This window comes from Aphelocoma coerulescens, chromosome 5 (genome assembly GCF_041296385.1).
Source record: "Aphelocoma coerulescens isolate FSJ_1873_10779 chromosome 5, UR_Acoe_1.0, whole genome shotgun sequence".
Classification (NCBI taxonomy): Eukaryota; Metazoa; Chordata; class Aves; order Passeriformes; family Corvidae; genus Aphelocoma; species Aphelocoma coerulescens.
Genome location: NC_091019.1, coordinates 52448411 through 52468494, shown reverse-complemented (window position 1 = coordinate 52468494; position 20084 = coordinate 52448411). Strand labels below are relative to the sequence as shown.

The 20084-nt window shown below is 42.1% G+C and overlaps 2 protein-coding genes across 2 annotated transcripts in view; one reads left to right on the top strand and one right to left on the bottom strand.

The window, feature by feature from the left end:
* The window catches only part of PRIMA1 (proline rich membrane anchor 1), a 48387-nt gene extending 44777 nt beyond the window's left edge, over positions 1–3610 (top strand). The window contains exon 4 of the mRNA XM_069018145.1: positions 3297–3610. Within this exon, the coding sequence (XP_068874246.1) occupies positions 3297–3396 (100 nt within the window). The 3' untranslated portion in view covers positions 3397–3610. The remainder of the gene's footprint in view (positions 1–3296) is intronic.
* A 1445-nt stretch (positions 3611–5055) lies between these two features.
* UNC79 (unc-79 homolog, NALCN channel complex subunit) overlaps positions 5056–20084 on the bottom strand; it is a 136611-nt gene continuing 121582 nt past the window's right edge. Inside the window, exons 43-45 of the transcript XR_011151457.1 lie at positions 14808–14982; positions 14436–14561; positions 5056–5127 (exon numbers count right to left, since the gene is read on the bottom strand). The gene's annotated coding sequence lies outside the window, so the exon portion shown is untranslated. The remainder of the gene's footprint in view (positions 5128–14435; positions 14562–14807; positions 14983–20084) is intronic.

Here is a 20084-nt window from a genome sequence, read left to right as displayed (position 1 = left end):
CAAAGCTGGCAAGGAGGGTTTTGTCAAATATACCAACTAAGTTTTGTGACTAGACATGATAAAGGGCCAAAAACTATGTTTCCTCTAAAAAATTTTCTCAACACAGAACATACAGATTATGTTTGAATGTGCATCAGTACATTGACCTTTACCCAGGACTTTGCAGAGGATTGGTACAAGCCAATATGATGAACCAATATGAAATTCTTTGATAAGTGAGATTTAAAATGTGATCAGACCCTCATCTGAAATTTAAGCTTGGCATGTGAAATACACTCTTAAATGGCTGTTTGATGCTTTCTTAATTTTAGGACTCGAGCAAGTTAATGCATGCATGGTGGAGAGGTCATTATGGACTCTGAGGCATCATTTCAGGCGTGTGCTAAGCTGTACAGAGTTGCATGGCCAGAGTTTCATTCACAGATGTTTGGCATGAAGACCCAATTTGTTTGCTAAACAATGTATAGCAAATTATACTGTAAAACAATGCAAACCACTTATTAGTGAAAAGCCTGTTTCGCCTGCCACCAAGTGAGTATGTCATGGATATGAATAGTTCCCTACTCATTTCCTCACTAATTTGAAACATCCCTTTAACCAATGAAGAGCAGCCCTGGAATGGAAATGCATAAATGTGTGGCCATAGCTTATCATCTGAAAGGGGGCTTGGAGTATCACACTTTGGAAGATCATGCATAATTTAGGTTATTAAGCAGAAAATAGGATAAAAAGGTTCCCCTTGGTGTGCAAGAGGAAAATTTGCATGCCTGGATCTCCACAGTCAACAAACATTGGAGTAAAAAGTTAGTGGCACAGAGCTAGTGGCACACAGAGAGCCAATGCCCTAATGCAAGAGGGCACTTGAAAAATCACAAGCCAACATGACCTTGTATATCTAAATACATGGGTCAGATTAATCACAGTGACAAGTGCATACCAGTGTGCCAAGCCAGTGATTTAAATGGTGTAACTGGGGCAAGTTTGACCCCAAATCCCTGCCTGTTGTGCATTTGAAAACAAATTGAGTGAAGGAGTTAAACAGAGCAGTCTCCAAGCCTGAACTTTTGCATCTGACAACAGTCTTTTCATTGAGACTCAAGAAAATAACTGCTCTGTTTTGCTAGCACTAACCCTGCACAATTGATAAGGCAGAAGCAAAACCTTGATAAAATCTCCATTCCCCTGTTTGCAGGCTCTGAAAAAATCCCCTTCCATTGCATGCAAGTGCCAGTGGTGTGATATCCCTGGCAACCTGTCCAGCAGGATCTGCAGAGAGATCTCACCACCAAAGGAGAGCGTCCAATCCACCCAGGTCTGTGCTGGGACAACAGCCTGGGGAGGGGAAAGTGCAAATTTCAGGACAACTGAAGCAGTCCATCTTAAAATCATTACTAGAAAACATAAAAATGTAGATAAAAATGAGAGGAAAGCATTTTTTAAGATAAAGAAAGAAGAGGAAATCTAGACAGGGAAAGAAAATGGAACTGGAGAGGTGCAGAAACATAGGAGACCAAAGAAAGAACAGGTAAATAGGAGAAAAACTGCAAGTAGAAGTGGCAAAAATGCCTTCATTTTTTAACCACTGGTAGGTTTGGAACTGGGAGAAAAGAAAAACAAAAGAGTTTTTGAAAGCAGCAGAGAAGTTTAGACAGCCACACCATTTTTCCTGCCCTGAAAAAAAATTAGCGTTGCCATCAGATTCTCCATGCCTCCTGTCAGGGATGTAGCACAGTGGATGGGTGCTTTGCAGTGTCACAGAAGAAAAACCAACATGACCTCGTGTCAGATGCAGACAGGCACTGCATGTTGAGCACTGAAAAACAGTTCATCAAATCCCTTGGTCTCAACAACTCTTAGTCTCCTCTTCCATTTCCATTCTCTAACAGCTGAAATCATGGAATATTAACAAGCTTTAACTCTTACCAGGTACAGAGGCACAAAATATCACAATCGGAAGTATTTTCTTTGAGATTACAAGCAAACAAATTTACTGACCTGTAATCACTCTCCATAAATCTTTCATTAATACTTCGCTGAAATTAAATGTCATTAACCATTTTTTATTAATTGTCGTTCGTTTTGTTAAACATTGACAAGAACAGTTGCACAGACTGACTGTTGTAATACGTGTATCTGGTCCTCTTTTTGCCCTCAGCAACTCCGTAATCTCAAGACATTCATGTCTGGAATATCTATGTGGAAAGCACAAAGCTTTTCCTCCTATTATGTTTAAAGCTTCAATTAAGCCTCTTTTGAGAAGGGAAGTTGTGGGGGGAAGTTACAAGATGGAACATGGTCTGTTACAGAACTTAATCTGAGGTCTCCCTTTTCAGAGTAACTATAAAATCCTAAATTAATGATTTGGCTCTGTGATGTACAGATGCTTGATAGTTTTCTGCACTTGTTGAGCATTTCCTGAATTGTCTCACAATTAACACTGGTGATCCTGCTCTGTTTTACCAAATAGTAAGAGTGGCCACTAAACAAAACAAGAAGGGCGATTGGTGCTCAATGTCTGGTAGGTCACAGCAGGCACCATGTTTCAGTCACTAACTTGGGCACCCAGAACACAGACACCTGTATCTGGGCTAGCAGACTAGTCTGCCTTTACAGACAGTGCAGGGAAACACAGATGCCTTGGGCACAAAGCATCTGATGTATTTTGGACATCCACTTTAAGCTGTTCTGAACCGTGTTTTATAAGTGCCTCTTTCTCTCCATTGGCTGTGGAGATTGTCTGGGGTGGTCACCACAGGTGCACACGTCTGCACTGGTCAGATGAGTCCACTGCTAGTGACCGAACACAGTGGTTTCATGATTACTGGTGAGGGAGTTGGGTCTTTGGTGGATATGACTGGTCATCATCCCAGTTTGAATGATGTGACACTCTGAGGAGAGAGGTCATGACTACCCCAAGGCAGAGCCCAGCCCAGCGCCTAGCCCAGCATGTGTTCCAGAGATGAAGGTGGCAGTGAGGGCACTCCTTCCAGCAGCCTTCATCTCATGCAACAGGTACACCTGTATCCATTAACAGACTAACATGGGGACACCAATAGCACATCATGAGACCTTAGGATCAGACCTCTCACCTCCCAGGTGGACTATGATGCTTGACAAAATTTAGCTGCTGGTTTGGCCTGTTTTCAAAAAGGAAAAAATAAACAGGAAAAGTTCAGTATTATTAAGTACCTGACATTTCCTCGCTTTGAGTCTGTATTGACAAAGAAGATGTTTATCTCTGTTCTTTCTTCTCTCCCCACCCTGCCTGCACATCACTGAACCTGGGATCACCCAAGGAAACCAATGAGGAAAGAAGAGAACGGAACCAGTCGGTCCGAATATGCAATGACCTCCTCCCAAAACAACAAGACAGTTGATAACAATGCAGTCGTATAATCCCCGAACCCCACCAAGGCGCAGGAGGTGGTAAACTTTCGAAGCACACACACGGAGTATGCAAGGTGGGTGAAATGAGGCAATGAAGGGAGCTGTGTGGCCAAGGACTTCATTTCAGAAACAGCGCATGCATCAGTGATCCAGAAGAGAAAAGCAGGCTGCTCTCCGGGCTTGCTGCTACTCCAAGGGAAGATAAACTCACCCACCTGGGCTGCCCAGAGAAAAGGCCTCACAAAGGCATAAGCATTGCATGCTGCATCCCACGAAAGCGATGTCATGATGCCGCCAGCTTCTTCTTCTTCCTTCTTCTTCCCCTACTTTTACGTTGGAACTGAGTGTCCGCAAAAAGCGTCTGAAGTAAGATCTTCTGAGGAGAGGGTAATGCCAGAGTGGCAGTAGCTTATCATGGGTGGGTCAGAGGGAGGTGTCTCCCTCAAAGTGGGAGGACACTTCACTCTAAATGGTGAAAGGTGTCACCTGTGTGCTTCTCCAGCCTGTGCAGTTTCATACGCTGATGCTTCATTCTTATCATTCTTATTATTTCGTTATTAAAAAGGGAACAAAGGTTTCTGTTAAGCAATCAAGCAAAATTAGTCTGAACTTGTGACCTATCCCAGGAAATTTATCTGTGGTCTGGTGACTATGCAGTTTTCATGGCTGAAAGCTTTTCAGGCAAAAGAAATCAAGATGTAAGATTTTAGCAATTAGCATTGCTATTGAAAGAGAGATGTTATTAAGATGTGCTTTAAATGTTATTCATAATCAACCTCCTTTTTTTGCACCACATTTTTATTTTATCTTTAAAATTGTTCTTTCTTTGTGAAATTCCACATATTTCTCTGAGTTTGCATCATACTGATTCCCCAGGGAAAACTCCTAAGGGAAAGACACTGTTTACATCTTGGCGTGAGTGTTTGGGTGGGATTGTGTTGAAAGAACTAGCAGCCCTTTGAAGTTGTCCTCATTCACTGGTTAGTGTTGTTCCCTGAAAGTCTGGAGTCTCCTGAACTGACCCACTGAGGACATTGCAGGTCTGGCTTGTAGGATCCCTTCTGAGGGTCTGGTAAGCTGGTTGTGCCCACATTAACTCGGCCTCTGCCTCTCCTGAGCTGACACTGACCATGGTGCCAAGTTCAGCATACAGTTCAGTATACTTTCCGTGATGTGGATTACAGACTATTTAAAGCAAAGCTGAATCTACCCAAATTCATTTCATATGGGATCTCGGGTTAGACTCAGTAAGTAGCCCTCTGGATAAAGGTGATGACACTAGTTCAGATGCTGGTATTTCCCTACCTCCTGAAAACTTTTCTTTGTGTCACATTTCCACATGTATGTCTCCATTTACCTCTGTGCTGAAAGTAGTGATACAGTCAAAGACAAATTTACACCCTGGCTTCTTGTCTGGGCATAAAACTTTGGTACCACTTGGTCTCCATATCTGTGAGTAACTCCCAGGCACCAATGCAGTCTCACTCCAGGACCTGGCTGTACCCCAGCTGTATTGTCCCTCAGTACTGCAACACAACAATACTTCCAGTTTTACCTAAGGATGTGCCTGAACTGCAGAAATCAGACTTTGATTTTGAGCGCATTCTGGCCTGTGGGTCATCTATTGCTGGGATGCAGAGTGTGGCATGATGGTTGAGGAAGACGATGTTCTGCAGATCTTCCCAAAAAAAAGCTCTGGAATGTTCAAATCAGCAGTCTCAGCTCAGGCCCATCTGTTACCTATCGAACAATAGTGTGTATGTAAATATAAGTACCTTTTCAATTATAAAATGAAATGCTGCTATATATTGCTCTTGGGAAATTTATGTAGTTATTCATTTAGCTTTTTAGTCTGTCATCACTGTGTAGAAGTTTAACTGCATAAAATTATTTTTTAAAGCTAGACTTTCTTGGGAAGTGAATGCAATTGCAGAAGTGAAAGGAGGCAAGTAATCCTTTGCCCAAGAGTATGATCATTCTCAGCCACATTCATGTTGTGTGCTCACGCAAGACACAGTGATATGTTCTTAGATCCAAAGTGGGATTAAAATGACAGAATTTACACTTTGGGTCTAGTATCCCAAATGTTGATTGCCTAAAGCACTTAGCCCCTAAATACTGCAATAAAAATATTGCAAGTGTATTTCTAGAATATTTTTAAGGTATAACATTTATTTAGGAGTAGTTACCTATGTTTGCCTTTCTTTTTTTACTCCACTTGTTTCAGCCTAAATGTGGAAACGTGGCATAGTTTGAGACTGGTTGCATGTTTATCTGAGAGTATAAAGTATGAATGCAGAAAAGTTTAGCATAATATGGGCTCAGGATTAGAACTTTCTCCTAAAGGTTGTTGATTTTATTTGTTTCCTAATACAGCTTTAAAGGCATGTTCTCTAAGGTCAAAATCACAAAAGGGATTTGTAGGTCATTATGTCCATCAAAATACGTGTTTTTGCAAAAAAGAGTAGAAAGAGATGGTCACCAAACACTGTCTGATTTTCAGTGATATCAGTGGTAAAATGTCCTCACTAGAGAAGACCCTGGTGCATGACACAACCCACAAGCAAATCCTGCCCAGGCACCATGAGGACTCCTCAGGAGAACATAAACTTTAAAAACTTCATGGAGAACGGAGAGGCAGGGCATTGCAAGACACAGCACATGCCACCTAGCATCTATTTTCAACTCTGCCAGTGATCTGCTGTTTACTAGCAACTAATTTTGCCTCTCTGTGCCTCAGTTTACCCATCTGTATAATCAAGACAAAAGTAGGTACCAGCTCTGTGGCAGTATTTTGAGAGAAATACTTGTAGCTTATTTGCGTAGGCAGATATACACCGTCGTTACACGCAACATGCTGATAAATGCATCGGGCATATAATTGCCAGCATAGTTCTTGAGCAAACATTCCCTGTGTGCTTTTATAATGCATTGGCCACAGAAAAGCAGCAGCAGATGGGCTGAGAGCTGCTCCTCTGCTTGCCCAGACCCTTGGCTCTCATCACAGCATGGCAGGGAGAGGTGGGAAATCTTGCATGGGGTAGTTTTGCCTGTAGGTTCCTGCCCAAGTACACTTGACTGCATTGCACTGAAATTTAAAGTGATCTTGAGGAAGGAGTTTGGAAAAGTATACTGGAATCAGATGTAACTCTTCAGAAAAGGGAGGCTAGACAGGGGATGTCACTGAGAGGTGACTTCTGAGGGGCTGATGTGGTTTAACACTCTATAACACTCTATAGATTACTTGCAAAGCTTTTATAAGAGAGGCTTCTGTGCTTCCTTATTGTACTATAATTAAATACTAAGGGAAAGGAACAGGCCGGATACATAAATGCTTCACTAAGCAGTGATCCTGGATCTGGGGAACTGGCAACCCAAAATGCAGCTTTACAAGCATTTTGAGTTCCTTTTTAGCCACTAAAATATCAGGGGTAGAAAGGACCTGCACAGCTCCCTACACAAAATAGCCAGATCCCCAGCAGATGCGAAGGAGGCCAGTTTCTACACAGGAGGTACTTGCTGTTCTCTGACCCCCACCGGCCAGACTCAGCAAACTGCTGCACTCAGTCTGAGGGAGAGCAGCAGCTCCGAATCTCTTCTCAAGGATCACCACTAGCAGGGAATGCACCTTAAGGGCCTGAGCTGCCAAGTGTTGAGTTTCCTCATTCATAAGACAGGAAAGTGGAGCTGAAGCCTCAGCCCTGCTGCCCTTCCTGTCCCACACCTGACACAGCAGTGTGCCCAGGAAAGCATTTCTGCCTTGGACAGATGCTGCAAAAACAGACATGGAAAGAAAGGGGAAAGTTCTACTAAGTATGAAATATAAATATATTGATATATATCTATACAGAGACCTAATTGTCCAGTCTTGCATGCCGTCTGGTCACAGCATGTGGAGAAAGTGTGGGAGCCCTGCTCCAACCAGGTCATGACCATAGATGCTGCCAAGCAATGGAGAATCAGGCCTATGGTAGATATGTATTACAATACTCCCTGCACCTGTACAAAGAAAAATATATTATTTTAAACTGCAAAATAGTGTGTTTAAATCAATGCATGAATGTAAATATTCTAAGATCTGCCTTCTTGACTGTGTACCACATGTACAGATGAAAACAAATATTGTTTATAGGAAATCTGTATCAGTGGTTATATGACTAAAGAGAAAAAAAATATCAGAATTAATGTTGTCATGTTTCTCAAACAAGCCATTAATGTATATTTAGTATTTAAGGATATTGTTCAATAAGTATGTTCCGTACCAAAAACTGTGTTGCATATACAGATTGTGCAGTACCCTATTTTAAAAAGGCACCACAATTAATTTTTATTTTAAATAAAAATGTACTTGTAAAAACTTCCTGTGTCCTGGTGATTATGTAGCTGAGAGCACTGAAGGGGGGGAATGGCTGCAGTGCCTCTTCAGACATTTATTGCCCAAATTTACCAGACTTCTTGAACTCTTTCTATTGTGGTTTTGGAGAAGGTCATGGCTGCTGCTTGTACATGTGTCCAGGTAGGTCCTGGTTCTGTTTCACCTAACTCTGCTGTTCCTGTCCCAGATACGTGCACTGCTGGTGGTGCATTAACAAAGGGATCGCACTCATGCATTCCTGCATCCCCTAAAGCTGATGAAACCCTTTCTCTTATGCTGAGGGGCTGGAAGCTTCATAGTCTAGTTTTAGAGTGATCTCTTCATCTTTCACATAATACTACATATCCTTATTTATTTTGGTGCAAGAGATAATGTTCACCATTTATATTCTGACTCCCTGGATGGGCTTCACACTCCTTTTCCACTCAAGAACAAAAGCAATTCATGGACCAGTCCTTCAGCAGATCAACACTGACACACAGTAGCTAAACCTGGGTCCTTTGGCTGGGATTCCCCCTTCCAAGTTCTTTGCCTTTACCAGACAGAGATGAAGAGCACAGCCTGTGTTAGGCCCCCTGAAACCAAGGGGCTGCCACAACCTGCACTCCTCCTTCACAGCAGGGCTCCTCCTGCCCAAGCCAGAGGAGGAAGCTGAAGTAATTCCCCAGTGACTGCCAGGTACCTGCGTGAGGTCAGGTAACGCGTGCCATGGGATGGGAGGATTTTATTTAAACAGGGAAGCATTTTGGTTGTCTTTAGTTCCCAAGAGATTATTCCCTAACAGTTTTTGCTGGTCCCTTAGGAATTATTTTATATCCCTGTTTGGAAAAAAATCTTAAATAAGGCAGAGCAAAAATAATCATCTAACATGGTGGGAACATGAAGGGTCTGAAGCACAAGTCTTATGAGGAGCAGCTGAGGGAGCTGAGAATGTTTAGTTTGGAGAAAGAGGAGCTCAGGGAAGGGAAAAACCTTCTGTCTCTCTGCAACTACCTGAAAGGAGGTTCTAGCAAGATGGAGTTCAGTTTCTTCTGATAACAAGTGATAGGACAAAAGGAGATGGTCTCAAGTTGCACAGGGGAGTTTTAGATTGGATATTAGGAAAAACTTTTTCATTGAAAGGATTGTCACATATTGGAAGAGGCTGCCCAGGGAAGTGGTATAGTCAGCAACCCTGGACCTATTTAAAAGACATGTAGATGTGGCACTTGGGGACGTGGTTTAGTGGTGAATGCGGTTGGACTTGATGATCCTACAGGTCTTTTCCAACCTAAACAATTCTATGATTCTATGATGCAGAGTGATTGGGGGGCAATTTAATGAAATTACAGTAATAACCATTATGCCATAGACTATGATATCCAGCAGGTTTAAATATTAGACACATTTTGCAGAAGAAAACTTCCAGGTTAAAATCTCTCTGTGACCACTGAGAAAGAAAGTGCCTCTGGAAGGCTTTGATCCCTGCTTCAGGCATCAAAACTGCTGCACCAACATCCCCACCTCCAGTCTGCAGAAGAAGGACATCACTTTGGAGAGTAGGGTACTCCCTGGTGAAATTCTGGCAAGGTCCCTCAAGTCCTACTAACATTAGCAGCCCCAAAATCACTGCTGTTTGGCTGAGCTCTTGTCATGCTTTAGTCATGATGAGATAGCCACAGCAAGTAATGGGAGGATTGGGTGCAAATCTGATTAGACTAGAGCACAGTGAAAGAGCTCCAAACCTGAAACCAGGGTTATGTCTTGAGCATAGCTGAAAACCTTGCTAAATAATATGAGGTGCAGCAATTTCACCATGATGAAGAGCCTGGTGTTGCCTGATGTGCTCTTCCTTCACTGTCCCATCACTGGGAACTAGTGTTACAATACCCAGAGAAATTAGATTACTGGGCTTTGATATTATTTGAAGAGGGAGCAAGAAATTGTAATGAGGGAGATCTGTATTCTGTGATTTTGGTAATATAAAATCATTAAGTGCTTTTCACTGGTTTCATCTGGGCACATGTTGCCAAGGTCTACATCATTTTAAAAGATGCCCAGTACAATTAGTTACAAATTAGAACTTTCTGCATTTCTGAAGGATGCTTTTATTTGAGTGTGCTTGATTCATGCAGGTGTAATCTTTGCCCACAAAGCAATCAAATGTTAAAAAAAACCAAAAAAACCAGCAGAAAACAACTGACAACTGATGTTATAGTATTTATTAGTTTTCAATTACTGAAGTGTTAACATTTTAAATATTAATACATGTTTTTTTCTTATCAAAAATATCCCTTCAGAGCTGATCTTCCACTGATAAAGATTTTATCTAAAACATTTCCTTAAGGTTCCTTCATAATTGTTATGTCTTCAACCACATTTATAGCACAGAAATAGTTGTCTAATTATGAATTTACAGAGAAGTTGTCCTTGAAAGTGGCCTGAAACTAATTTTAGTATTCAGGAAAAAATACTGAGAATATTAATACCAAGATACCTGGCATGTTCTGAACTTGTTTTACTTTTGGCTTTAGTTAAAACAAAAGCACTCACTGCAACATGTAAACACTTGTCCTGCTGCTCCTGTCTTGCACCATGGCACAGTTTGATATATCCATGGGGATTGGCAATTCTCCTGATTAGACAGAGTGTCCTGCCAGCCCAGCCCTCCTGGATGTGAGCATCCAGGCAGTGCTGTGAGCCCTGGCAAGGCCTCCTTACCTGAGCCACAAACACAGAGCACATGGGGTGTCCTGGGACCTACAGAGGGAGGCACCAATGCCTTGATGAAGTCTGCAGCCCCTCAAGGGGTGTTTTCTGGGGAGAGGAGGGATGGTGCAAGTGCTGGACACAGTGTGCAGCACCAACACTTTGAGCCCTTGGTTCAGGCAGTCACTGGACAAGTTAAGGTTCAGTAACAAAATGATTGAGGTTGGATGTAGTTAAACTCCCTGTATCATATATTAATAAATTCTATAAAAAATATTACATCCATGGAAGAAGCATTATTGCACTGACTAGAGTCCTTATCAGCCTCCAGTGATGCTGGGGAGGCTGCAGAACAGGGCAGATGTGATGCATGGAGACCCAGCTCTGCCTCCCTTAACAACTTAGAAAAGAAAATCCTATGGGTTTAAATTTCTCCCTTGTTGTATTAATGGCAAGGCTTTAAGAAGCTGATTTTATCATGTGTGCTGGCTAGATATATCAAATCTTTTTTATGGCAGTTGGTTTCCTTAATCTGTGAGCTGTAAAAAAAAAAATAGTTAAATGGTATTTATATATATCTGCCTGAAAGTATTTTATATGATATATCATTGTGGCTGAAAAGGAAAGGAAGTTTCTTTGTAAATAGCAGCTGGGTGTTTTCCTTTCCTATGCATTGATATAAATTTCATGAATTCATTTTTGTGCAGCACAAAAAGAATTCAGAGCTGGAATGTGAATAAATTTCCCTTTACGTTCGGCATCACTTCCCCCTGCACACGCAAACAGAAATGCTTTCAGTATTTAAGTTTCATTTAACACAGGCCTAGTCGGAAGCAGAAAAGAAAATATAAAGAAAAGCAGCAGCATGGCAGACACATCCCAGTGAACGAGCCTGTGAGCCAGGGACAGCCTCCCCTATTTTGATTTGTAATTTGAGGATAATTCAATTAGACATTTCAGGCAATTTAAACATTCATGCATTGTCCAGCACCAAAGCATGAACTGTTGAGCAGCAAACAAGACCTGACAGCCTTATCAGGCCAAGTGAAAATCCCAATATTTAAAAGGAAAAGCCCTCATCTAATTGATATGCCTACTGGAAAATTAAAAAAATAAATGAGGGGGTGGGGAGTGTGCAGTGGGGAGAGGAGGTGGCTGTGCAGGAGGCACCAACCAGAGGGTGAGACAAGTACAAAGGGCAGAGTGAGGGGTAGACCCTGGCTGTGGGCTTCACACCTTATTTGCAGCCATTTACTTAAAACAGAATATTTCAAAGCCTGTGTGTTCCTTTTAACAAGGGATTAAAACATAAATGCACCTGATCACCCATCTGCTCACCTCTCCCGAGGTAGCTGAAGGGCAGGCAGGCATTCAGGAGCAGAATGGGAGCACTTTCGTAAGCAGCTGCTTATGAAAGCCAGGTGCCCCTGCCCGCACTCAGCCACACTGAAGTAGCTGAAATCATCACCCTGTGCCAAGGTCCCAGCACAACCCACAGAGCAGAAGTCCTGTCTGGACCCATGGCCCACTCAGAGGTGACATGGAGAAGCTGGAGAGCAGGAAGCCCCTCACTGTGCCTATTTCATGCGCAGCGAGGCATCGCACAGTCCCTTGCCCAGCACCCGCTGCCCTGCTCGCCCTGCCTGCCCTGGCCACCAGCAGCCAAATCCCTCCCTGCAGGATAACCACAAAGTGAATGGCTCTGTGCCCACCAATGGAGATATTGGCTGTTTGGCTGCTTGGGTGGTAGCTTAGTGATGTTAAACGCTGGGTATAATAATAATAATAACACCACAAGAATTTCAGATGGCATTTCAGACAAGGATGTGTCAGGGCCTTGCTTATTTTAAATGCATTGGCTCTTGTGACCTCTGGATCCAGGGGAAGAAATGCTATTTGTCTTGTGGCCAGGAAGCTGCCCTGGAAGCAGAAGGTCACCCTAACCTATCAACCATCTGGCTGGCAGACAAGACAGCTTTGACAGACACAGATCTGGATTGCTCAAAGTCATTCCTCTGGTAACTTTTAGAGGCAGGTGATGAAAGCATCAGGAATCATCAAGTAAAACTCTTCTGTCAGGCTATGTGCCTCTGGTGTCCCTTCGATGGACCCTCAGAAAATCTCTGGAGCAGAAAACTCACTTGTAAAACTTTCCAGGAATGTATCACCCCTACCCCATCTTCATTTTAATTATGCAGGACCAAGTTTGGATGGTAAAAGTCCAAAAAGTATATACAGTACATGTGGATGCTAGATAGAATGGTAATTTTCCTTGAGTCATTCTATTTGAAGATCCAGCATTTAGTGTGTTTATAACCTACAAAGGTGAGAACACTTTGTGCTGAAATTTTTCATGCTAACACTCTGCTGGAAGCTGACCTTTGCATTTCTCCAGGAGTTGCAGAACAGTCCTGTTGCTTCCAAGAATGACATTTGGGGGGAAAAATATTAAAACAAAACCTAACAGTAACTTCTGACTGTTTTATTGAGAATCTCTAATTCCTTGGTTCTTTGGAGTTGGGATTAAATTTCACAAGAAGATCAATGCTTTCATTGCCAGTTACAAGCTTCTGGAAACTCATGGTTTCCCTTCTTTAGAGGCCATTTATACTGGACAGGTAAGTCCACTGAAAAGCCTCTCTGAGATGAGGTTGCTCCATCTCTACCATTCCAACTAAAATTAAAATACTGAATTTCAATCAATTCTTGTTCAAGAACCAATCAATTCAGTATGTGTGAATAAAGTCAGGGGTAGAGCTAAATAAAAGTAATTCTGCTCATTTATTTTTAAAACTAGTTTTGGAAGATCAAAACCATTGTAAATTTAGTTCAAAATTAGTGATGAGTTTTCCTCTCCAAGGGACTTAGCTGCTCTCATCTTCAGACACCTTGGTAGAAACAGACCTTAGCAGAATAGAAAAACCACTTAGCAGAAATAAAACAGAGATTCTTTCCACTCATGATATTATTTCACCTTGAAACAGGTGATGTTGGTCATACATGCAGGTAGAGACCCTCAGCATGAGAAATCCCTTAGATGAATGACCACACGAATCTGCTCCGCTCTGCTCTTTCCTGATACCTCGGGCACTGCATGGACAAAGGTGCAGTTCTACAGCTCTCTGCCTCCTGCATGGAGGCACACAGACACACACACTGCCTGTCTAGGAACGAGCAGCAACCATCTGCAAGTTTCCATGACAGTGCAGCATAAACTCTTCAGGACATCTTCTGAAGAAAGACTGCCTGCCCCAGTCACTGAGGCAAAATTGTTATAATTTGATTCTTCTTTGGAAAATTACAGGGTGAAGGAGGTGAGGAAGGGAGTGGGAGATATCTCTGGGTTTATCCTTTTCCCCAAATATTTTGGTGTACTGAAGGTGCATATCTGAAATTACTCAGGCTGTATGGGGATGGAGGAATGGACCCAAATGGAGAAATTACAGGTTCAGCAGCTATGGTTTTTGGTTTGTTTTTTTTTTTCTCATGCCTCATCACCTGCCATATGAATTCAGGTCTCTAAACTGGGGATCCAGTTGCATTTGAGAGACTCATTTGTTTCAGATTATGATCTTTATGAACCACAGCTGTATTCAAGGAGGTTGTAGAGGAAAAAAAAAAAAAAAAAAGGAAAATTTAGCAAGCAGTTCCTTAGCTCAGGCATCAGATTATATGGTGCCCACAAGGTCACACATGCTACCTTTCACAGCCCTACTAAAAGCAGTAGAAGTACTCCATAGCAATAGGCATGGGGAAAAGGACCAGAAGTTTATTTTTGTAATTGTAATGTTGTGTAGGAATTGTGTTGATAAGATACCAGATGGAGCCGAGCAATTTTAGAATTAAAATTTATCATTTCTGAGGGAAAAAAAATGCCTTTTCTGAAATGCAATTTAGTGTACAAACAGGAAACTAATTCATCATCAATTTGAACGATGCTCTAAATTCAACACTCCCTTAAAGAGTCTAAAGAGTTCTGACTTACCAAGATGAGTCTCATGATGAATTCCCATTTGGTATTTCTTCTGTGCTGGCTGATGTCTAAACATGGTGAGAGATTCTCTGCCCAGCACCATGTGATCTGAATTGGTTCCACTTCTGCTGTCAGTACCTTGAGGAATATCAATAATAGTGCATTGTAATTTGTCATAGGGGAGAAGAGGTTTATTTTCAACAGCTATGACTTATGAAGCCTGACTTATGAAGCCTGAGCACCTGAGGCAGGATTCTTCTCATCTAACTTTAACCAAACTAAAAAAATGTAGAGTTTAATATATCTAAGCTCTCCAGAACCTTGTTTTCAATTAGGAAAGATAGCAACTCCAGATGGCAACCCATCTCACCCTGAAAAAAGTACCTGTGCCTTGGGGGCTGAACAACCCCATTCTCTTTGGTCACACGGGGACAAGTGCTGTATCACAGGACATGGCTCACAGGGGCTGAATTTGCTGATGCTGAGAGAGAAGATGCTGCTGCACTCAGGCAGTTTGGCAGGGTGGATGGTATTCAGTCCAGTGATGTCAGATACTCATCTTAATGGAAAATAATGTAAAATTAGGTGATTATAATCAATAATCAGAGTCTGAACAGTCCATCCAAAATTTGTATCCATACAAACTTGTAAAGAAAATGCAACTTTATTCTGGAAAACATAGTAGATTAATTAATACAAAACAATTTGTATTTACACAAATTTAGGAAATATACAGTTTAGGAAATTTGATGAAAACATCGTGTGCGTGCATGTGTGTGTATGTGTGTACATGAATGCAATTTAGTTCAGCCTGCCTAGATGAATGTTATTCTGAAAATAATAATTCTTGGGCAGACAATTCCTTTGAGGTCACTTGCACAATCTGATCAGGCATCCACTGAAGGGGACAACCGAAGGGCCCACGATGCTTCCCCCTCACTCCCAGCCAGCAGCACCACACACCACACAGGCTTTCCCAGCAGCTGTGGGGTCATGGCAGCTTGGAGGTTCAGCTACTCTCTCTGGAGACAGAAACCCAAACTGGGACCTCAGGGGGGTGTGAAGAGCATATGGGAGAGGAGCCAAGGGTCCCAGCCCAGCTTCCTGGCAAAGCCAGCACTGAATGTGTTGAAGTGAACATGGAAATGCAGGTTGCAAACATATTACAGCATGAAGCCACTCTCCCTACAATCCTTTTCCAGGTTAGTGCAGCAGCCATAGCACACCCCCTTCAAATCCCTTTTTCCCCCTGTTTTGAGCAGTTCTCATATGAGGGGAAATAACTCAGAGGCGTAAGCGAGGCAGCGAACACCCTTTGAGCTGAATTGCCTCAGGGTGTGGAGCTGCGCGTCTGCCCAACTTGGCTAGTCACACGCTGTCAACAGCAATGACCGGAGCTGCCCGAAAAGCCAACCCAACCCTTCTGATGGCTGCAGTCTGTCACTGTCACCTGAATTCAGCACACACTGCACAGACGTGCCCTTTCTCCAAGGGAACCGAGCAGCTGAAAACAACATGACACTCCATCATCTTAGGAAAGCTTAAAAACAATCAGCACTCAGTTTGGTTTTGTGTTTTCAGGGATTTTCTGCCTTTACTTGCATTTAATCAGAATTATTTAAAAAAAAAATCAAAATAAAAAGAGAATTTAAAATATACTAGCTACCAACCCACCTTTCCCAAACATTTCAAACTCTCAAGCACATTTACTCCACGAAAATACGCCTTTATTCCAGGAATGTTCCTGTTGATGTTATTTGCAGCACAAACAGATTTTTTTTAAATAGCTGTTTCACAATTGTTTTTCCAACCTGTTAACTGGTCTCTTGCTTACACAAATAACTTGTCTATACAGGGTGAGATCTGCTTCAGGATAGTTTCTCTCTGTCAGATTATGCATCAGTCTCCAGAGTGTGTCTCGAAAAATATCATAATGTAAAATCTCGCTTTGACCTGTACTCATTTTCAACTGTAACTGAATTAAGACAATGGACTGCAAATAAGGCATGTGAATGAAACAGATCACCAGCTGAGGCTGCAAACCTTTGATGTTAGATCAGAGAAGGGAATTCTAACTATAAAAGGTGTTGCAGAAAGCATGGTGCCCAGCATATGATCGTGGCTGTTAATGATTAAGGATCTGCTGAAGCTGCCAGACCTGAAGAACTGAGGAGGGGGAGCAGAGTTGTGTGTGGTTCCCGGGTTTTACAGGAACATTTTCTATGGTTCTAAGTGTACTTATTTCAGTCCCTGGTTTCCCATGGACCTGGCTGGTGTAATAGCTTGGCTGCTGGTGGGTTCATATTCAGGCTTTCCAGATGAAAGGGACTGAGTGCTGTTTCACACAGGGTTCTGGGGCTTGAAGTAGGAAACATAATGTTTGTTGAAACCAAAGTATAAAAGAGTTGCCTAAAATAGCCTTTAGCATAAAGGAACACGTTTTAAAATTACACTGGAGATGAAAATAGCTATTCCATATTAGGTTCTGTATCTTTTATTCCAAACTGTATTTGCCAAGAAACAGACTCAGGTGATGCACAAGGGGTGAAATTCTTATTTGCGGGATAGAGGGGAAAAGCCCTTCAGTAACAAAGACAGAATTGACCCCCTTATCACATGATAGTGATAACTAAGCTAATATACATTAGACGTGACATTTGGATGCTGAAGAATAACCTACATTCCGCATTTGTTGTGATGATTTACAGCAATGAACTTGACCCAAAAAATGCTACATAAGTGCTCAGTGTTATTAATAATAATCAGAGAATTCTCAGATGGATTAATTCAACTTCCTTTCTGCAGCAGCTCTGGTCTCCTTTTTATTCTGCATGTTCATTTTATTCCCTTCTAATTAAATGTGATTTTCTCAGCGGATGCCTATATTTTTTTTATTTGAATATTTGACTCGAGAGCTGAGCAATGAGCATCCCATCCTGCTCACCACCTTACCAGTCTGGCTCAGCTTCACAGCCCCTTGTGCTGCATAGAGCCACCCTCTGAGAACATCACAGCTCTGGAAAGGCGCTGGAGGGAAAAGTTGTCCTGTTTAGATGAAGTCATGGTGCAGATCGTGGGCTCCTCTCTGGGTTGATGTTGAATGGTAAGCACAAAGCCAGCTTGTGCGTTCTTGGTACAACTTTCAGGGAATCAGTTTTACTGGTAAAATAAAGGATACAGGCTACTGGGCCCTTGAAATCTGAAACTAGCCTGGTAAAGGAAGGTGTTAGTTTTTTCCTGGTTCTTCATCTCTATGATTCAAAATAAATCAACAGAAAGACAGATTTTTAGCTAAGAGCCACATTTTCAGATCAAACTTAAAACCTCTCTCTGCTGTAATAAATGTAAGAGAACCCCAATGGACCCCTCCTGCATCCACAAACCAGCAGTGCCTCAGGAGACACTGCCAGCTCTATGGAAACTGAATTTATGGAATCATGGACTGTGGTAGGAGCTTTTCCCTGTGACATCTGGCAGGCTGAGGGTACCCATGTGAGACTGTAGAGATTTGCTATTCTGTCCTTACCTATTGGCACAAGAGCCTGTGGATGATGCCAGGCTCTGATGGACTGCGGGTACCCAGATACTCATCTCAGACACAGCACTGCAGCTCATGCAACCACTCGTTTCTTCTCTGCTCGTTGCCTACATGGATGTCATATCATAGAGGACATCATTTTGTTTGTTTGTTTATTTGTTTCTTGTAAGGATAAATGTTTCCCGGATTTAGCTTGCACTTGAAGGCTTTGGACAGAGGAAGGGACCCAACTCTAGGTATCCTGTAAAATCCGTGGAACATCAAAGCCTTAGTTTCTCCCTGCACCATGTGGATGAAAGAGGTAACAGACAAATCACCTCTTGCTGAGTTTGCATTAGTCCTCATGGGTCACAGAATGTATGTCTGCTCTCTCTCTTAACCAGCGTCAGTAAATAGAGTCTCAAAGCTGAGGTAAACTGAGGCAAACACTTTGGAGACATCAATGCAGGGCCCACAAAGACAGTTTGGTGGAGTCTGAAGAATTTTTTTTTTTTTTCCAGTTCCCCAGGGCACTAATTATTTCCATATGCACCCCACCACCTCCCTGAAGGCAGATGTGACTGCTCAGGCAGAGCTCCTTCAGCTCCCCATGGGGACATGTACCTTACGTTTACTGGCAGTGGGTGTTGTAGTAAAGGATAAACTTGGCAAAAAAGTCATTTGCCTGATCCCATTTCTCAGTCACTAAGTTCAAATGATGGCAGCAACAGAACTGATACCACACTTCAAAATTTTGTTCTCTTTTGGTTTCCCTTCTCTCTTTTGTTCAATATTTTGATTTTTTACTAGTTGATTCTGTTATCATGAGTGGCTTTTTTTTTCACTTTACACGTTTTATAGATAGATATATACTCTATGTATATATACTACTGTGATTATAGCAATTTTTTTCTTCACAAAAAAGCCCCAAGGTAATGAAAAGAGAACTGTCTTATGGGTAACTTATCAATTTCTGATTGTCAGCGAAGAACAGAAATAGTGCACAGTCTTGCCCCACTAATGATTTCATGCTGCAGTTTCTCCCTCCCATAGAATTGTGCTACTTCATGCAAAATAGAGCAAGTGCCATAAATCTGCTCTGTTCATAGAAATGAGCTGAGATCTTCACCTTGTAAAAGGTCACCTCTCACTGGAGCAAAGGATCTTCAATTTTATTGAAAGCAAAGACCCTTTTTTCTCCATTCACCAAACTGTCAGGAAAGAAAAAGTGGTCCCATTTCAAGCCAGTATCTGCCCTGTTCCCTCTCCCTGTCCATGAGGCTGTGGTTGCTCCTTCACAGCCTTGTGCCCTCTGCCTGCAGCCCAAGGATGGTTCCAGCATCCCAGAGCTTTTCATTACCTTATCTCCATTATTTAGGCAAATACAGAACATTTCTCCAGGTTCCAGGGCGCCAGTTTATCTGCATTATTATAGTGATGATCCTTTATCCACAGTACCCAGCCTTTCCTTAAAAATCAATCACTGCCTGATTAATGTTCTGTAAATGGGGGACCTCCACACTGCAGTACTAGATGTACAGCCCTCCTCTTCTGATCTGCTCTGTGTTTCACTGCTTGATTCTTGTTTTGCTCTTCTGACATCACCTGAGTACTTGCCTTATACAGTCACCGTCTGTGGTGGAAATTACTGTCTCTTCTTGCTGCTTTTTCCCTTGGCATTTTTCCTGTTGGAAGAAGTGCATTTCTTTTTCAATGGATGACGCAATTCAAAGGCTGTGTATCTTTCCCTGACTTTCCTAGAGATAAGGAGAACATATATGCTGGCATTTTCTTGTAACCACTCTAAACATCTGCAGCCCTTCTTGATTTGCTTGTCCAAACCAGTTAGGACAGGAAGGTTTCTATTTTTCTTTCTAGCTGGGGGAGAAAGTTCATAAAACAAAAAAGAACATGCCTCAGAGAAGCATTTCAATCAGAAAAATATCTACCCTAAAGATGTGAAAACCGATTTTGCTATATTTATCAGTTTCGTATCATGGAAAGGTCAAAATGTGAATATATCCAGCAAAATTGGCAACGCCTCTTAGACTTCCACTGCCTCAACAGGCATAAAACTAAAACTGTGTCTTATGGTTTAATGTCAGCGGGGCTTGGTTTTTGTTGTACGTGAATATGTTCTACAG